This window comes from Gavialis gangeticus, unplaced genomic scaffold (assembly GCF_001723915.1).
Source record: "Gavialis gangeticus isolate Ggan-Ray unplaced genomic scaffold, GavGan_comp1, whole genome shotgun sequence".
NCBI lineage: Eukaryota > Metazoa > Chordata > Crocodylia > Gavialidae > Gavialis > Gavialis gangeticus.
This window is the reverse complement of record NW_017728993.1, coordinates 46866866-46871992: the sequence shown is the minus strand read 5'-3', so window position 1 is coordinate 46871992 and position 5127 is coordinate 46866866. Positions and strand designations below refer to the sequence as shown.

The window sequence follows — 5127 nt, the reverse complement described above, 5'->3', positions numbered from 1 at the left end:
AAAGGATCTGTTTTAACAATAATATAATTATAGCTAGAATCAGTTCTTGCTTTGGCTTTTAGAGGACCTTAGATCCTGGTTGCACTGCAAGTGCTTTGTGTCAACATGCAAAAGCAAAATAGCCCCCAAAATCAGCAACTTGAGCATTTCCCAGATAGTGTGAGCTGCTAGAATGATACCTTGGAGAACACTGTAGCTGGGCATAATCTGCAGCAACTCTGATGCTGCTCTAACTTGCATGGATGCAAGCAAACTGACCAAGGATCAAGAAAGAATAACATTATCTTTACCTCCCCTTGCACTAAGTGCAACATGGCTAGACCAAAGGATCTATGCTAGAGACACCTTTTTCGTATTACTTTTAACTAAAAAACAGGAAAAGATTTTTTTCTCCCTGTTTAACACAAATTAATGTGTACTTCCAGAGAAGTTTCAAAATTAGAATTTCATCATCAGTTCTCTTTGGCTGTTAGGTTTTTCTAAAATATAAAAGCATCTAACAATTCACTGGGATACTAGCCATTAAAGGAAAATTAGGAATGTGCATTCATCTCTTGTATGGTGCAAACAAGTAAAAAAAGTAAGACATTAATATCTCCACCTTACAAGTATGCGCTTTTACAAGAGTAAAGAGCAACTGCGTATGTACTTTCTGATAAATATGTTGGGTCCTTGTCTTCGTACTGGCAGAAATTATTGAAACAAATCAAGAACAGCTTGTAATGTATTGTACCAAACTCCTGCTTTCCTCCTTAGAACTAGATTTCAGTTCATAGCAAGATGGTTTGTACGGTATCTGCTGCCACCTTTAGGCCATTCCTAATGTTAAAAATACAAACTTCTTAAGAACTGTATTTTCTTTATCAAAAAGAAAACAAGTCCAGTTTCTTTGCAGGAATTTTCTCAGATGAAGAACAACTAGGCATTGTTTACCAGACAGACTGTGGCTTTTCAAAAGTTCAGTACTGCATCCTTCAGTTCCAAATTCAGTGCTATGTTCCTGATGATTACACTCAGTGAAGCAACTGAAAAAAAAATTATCTTAGAACAGTTTCTACTTTCAGCTAGAACCTTTAAACATAAAGTGCATTAGACACAACCAAGCAAAGGAAGATCTCATGGATTACGTTCTGGCTTTGGGACTCAGGAGATCTGGCCTTGCTTACTGCCCCTGCAGTTTCCTGTGTGGTTTTAGATAAGTAATTTCATGCGTTTGTTTCTTCCCCATGTTCAAAGTGGAGATCACTCCCCTCAAACTGTTTCAGAATCAAATTATAACTTCTGCCTATATTATTTCTCTAATATCTACAAACCTTTGTTGAGTAAATGAAAATGATTTTTTGCTACACAGTGGGTGTGTCTATGAGAGATGCTTAATGCACAGTAGCATAATAATACAGTGTAGTAGCATGCCGGGCAAAACCTGTGATAATACACTACTGTGCAATAGTATTAGGCTACTGCTCAGTGCCACAAAAAAACACAACTTTTGCTGGTGCTACTGCACAGTAACTCTAGTTACTGTGCATTTAGTTGCTACTTCATTAAGCAAGTACTAAACTAAATGCACAGTAAATACTGTGCATTAATGAACATGTAGACGTGTCCAGTATTTTTGAATATATAACTCACAACTACTGAATCTATCCCCACTTTAACATGAACTACTGAAAGAACACAGCAAGCAAAAATAAGTAACCAGTTCATATATGTTGAAACTGCTTTACTTTTTCCAAATAATTTTCAGCAAAATGGTTACAGAAATAGAAATGCACCATCAGCCTGTATCTTTACACTACTCTATCCCTACTCTTCAGACGTAAGTAACGTAGTGGTTCCCAAATGATAAAAACTTACATGCTTCAAGAGGCATGGATGTGTCATGTTTAAATAGTTGAAGTCTGGTGCACATGTATTTTTAAAGCTACTCAATTATATTTTAGCTCCCCAAACGCATGCAGTTTATCCCAGTTGCTGTCCCATCTGTACTCATTTTACTGTTAACAATCAAAGGAAAACATGATGGAGTGCTCTGAGCTCAACAAGAAAAAACTACACTTCATCTTCAAAGTTAAATTGAACATATTAGGTATGATAAAGTATTCCTCTGTTCACCACTGTTTCATATGCCAACTAACATGTAGTGCAACACACATCACTGAGGTATCTTTTTTTTTTTGTGAAACAAAAGCAAACCCAAAAACTACAAGCTTGAGTTCATCATCCCCATTCCTTGGCACTCAATAATGTAGGCATCTTTAGTGGAATCTTCCTCTTCCGATTTTGTCACAGTAAATTTGGCCTGAAACAAAGATAGTAAAAAAGTATTAGAAAAAAAATGAAAATGCACTTCAATTCACACTTTGAATATTAGATGTCTAACTGCATTATATTTAGTTAAAATTATGTTCATATATATTACATGATATAATTACTTAAAAATATTGAAGGAAGGCAAAATAGAAAAAATATAATCCAGTGGTTCTCAACATTTTTAGCTTCATGGCACCCCTCCATAACTTTTCTGAATTCCATGGCACTCTAGATGAGAATTACTGAGTTAGAATTTGGATTTAGAAACCATACAGAAGGATGCCTTTGAGGCTAAGAAGGTTGAGAACCACTGATTTAGCTGGTGCCAGGTAAGGGCTGTGGGGGCAGAACCTAACTCTGCCATCCTCTGCTCTTTCCACATACAGTTTCTCCCACCCCCTAAATCCCATCTATACCTGAGGAGGCAAGGGAACCTCCAGTTGTTAAGACACATCCTGTGGGATCTCATATACTGGCAACTGCCCCTGCAGCCCCTCATGCTGGCCCTGGGAGTGAGGCAGGAGTGGAGGGATGAGCTGGGCTGCAAATGGACAGCTGAGCTCTGTCCATGCATCCTCCCCACCTGCAGGATTCATAGATTCATAAAAGTAGGGTTGGAGGGACCTGAGCAGATCATCAAGTCCAACCCCCTGCCCTGGGCAGGAGAGAAAACTGGGCTCAAATGATCCCAGCCAGGTAGATGTCAAGCCTCCTCTTAAAGACCCTCAGGGTAGGAGCCAGCACCACTTCCCTTGGAATTTTGTTCCAGATCCTAGCCGCCCTGACTGTAAAGTAGTGCCTTTGGATGTCTAGTCTAAACCTACTCTCTAGCAACTTGTGGCCATTACTCCTTGTTACCCCATGGGGTGCTAGGGGGAGCAAGGTCTGTTCCAAACCCTGCTGGTCCTCCCCCAGTGAGTTTATAGATGGCCACCGGGAAAGTGAGTTGCTGGGAGTGTGGGGGCAGCCAGTGCAGGGGCTGCCTGAGAGAAGGGAAGGACAGCAGCAATGGCAGTCCCCATAGAAGCAGGCATAGGACACTGGGTGGGGGAGGACAGCCTTCACCTCCTCACACAGGGGCGAAGTGGCATGGCATTTCAGTTGAGAATCACTAATTTAATCAACACCAAGGAATTTAAAATTAAAACTCTGACCCACTAATCTTTATTCATTATTTCTATGAGACTTTGCCAGGAATTCATACCAACTATAGTACTGGAAACACCTCTTCCCTAAGAAAATTCATTATGCACACACCCCACACAAAAGGCCATAAGTGGATGACTTTACACAACCAAATGCATATTAAAGGCACAGGATGAAGACTAATGGACAGGACTCCACACTAGTCTTTAGGACTCACCTTTGTTAGCTGCTCTGCAAAATGTATAGCAGTTTGGGTATGAAGGGTAATTGGTCCACTTTTTATTCTAGACACCCCGTTGGCCAATGCCATGAAAATGATCAACTTAAAAAGGGGAAAAAAAAAGATTTTAAAGTCGTAATTGCAAAAATTAACAACTCTGTGGAAGACTCCAAACAATAAGGCCAAGGAAGAAAGCCCTTAACACACACCATGGAAGAGCTGTATTTGAGAAGGGGTTTTGAAATGTAAAAGCAGGTGTATTCACCAAATCTGAAAATGAGAGTGCCCAGTGAACTCAGTAGTTCAAGTTAAATACAGCTCAACTGGAGCATTACAGTCCAGGACATGGTATAGCAGGAGATAGCTATGGGTTGTTTACTCCCTCCATTTCCTACATGGAGCAAACTGGAGAGAAATGCTTCTTACTCCTCCATATGCTCTGCCTCACCCTGTCCCATCCCAATGTCTGTAAGTAGGGAAAACCATTGTTTTGCAGACCTTAGATTTGTTGTGGGAAGGAAATTTATCAACAATGGCTTCCACCCCAATCCTCAGGATTTACTGAGGTCTGCAGAAAGGAGATCCTCAAATACGCTGCTAGAACTTGTTGAGAAATTTCCCAAGACTCAAAGGAAGAATGCTTGGAGATACCTGTACTGTTCTGAGAGCCTTATGTGGCTTGCTAAACTTCCTAACAAGTCTATTTTATCTCAGGGGTAGACTGCTAATCTCATTAAGGTCATGAGAGCCCTCCTCCCAAGGCACGAACAGCTTTCCAAGACGTATGGAGTAAGAACCAGACAGTGTAACCGGCTAGCTACTCTGTTTCAGTTTCAGGGTGACTCAATTTGAAAGGTGTCTTATAAGTTATGGCATTAGTGATTATCTGAATGCATCTCCTTAGAAAGCCATGGAATGACTCTTGTATTTCTGAAACTTATGGTTTTGTTTTTTAACATTTACATTCTTTATACACACTCACACTCTATACACAATGCACACACTCAAATGCATTGCTATACCTTGATGATTTAAAATAACATTAAAAGTCTGCATGTGGGATTCTTACCTGATCTTGTAAATAGTCATCCACAGCTCCACCATGTTTAAGATTTCTAAGCAGCATCTCAGCAGCTTCAATGCCAACCTTGTCAGAATTCTTACCTAGAAAGAGGGGTTTGGGGAATTAATATGCTCCCAAACAGTACTCTTCATTAATCAGTTGGAATGTGGGGAGAACACACTACACAGAAAACAGTCCTTTACACAACTTTACTCTCATACTCTTTCCTCAGATGTTCACTTGACAAGAACTCTGAAGGCTATGATTCATCCTTCATTAGCACACATAGCTGATGAAGAACATAAGGAAAAATGTAGGCCCTTTTGAGAACAGTTTTAGTCAAACAAGGTACCCTTAAAACCAAATTCAGTCTTACAGCTTGAAC

The 5127-nt window shown here is 39.9% G+C and overlaps 1 protein-coding gene across 1 annotated transcript in view; it reads right to left on the bottom strand.

Annotated features, from left to right (window-relative positions):
• Nucleotides 1-1706: 1706 nt before the first annotated feature.
• The window catches only part of RTCA (RNA 3'-terminal phosphate cyclase), a 23828-nt gene continuing 20407 nt past the window's right edge, over nucleotides 1707-5127 (bottom strand). The window contains exons 9-11 of the mRNA XM_019501690.1: nucleotides 4749-4843; nucleotides 3677-3781; nucleotides 1707-2302 (exon numbers count right to left, since the gene is read on the bottom strand). Of these exons, the coding sequence (XP_019357235.1) occupies nucleotides 2204-2302; nucleotides 3677-3781; nucleotides 4749-4843 (299 nt within the window). The 3' untranslated portion in view covers nucleotides 1707-2203. The remainder of the gene's footprint in view (nucleotides 2303-3676; nucleotides 3782-4748; nucleotides 4844-5127) is intronic.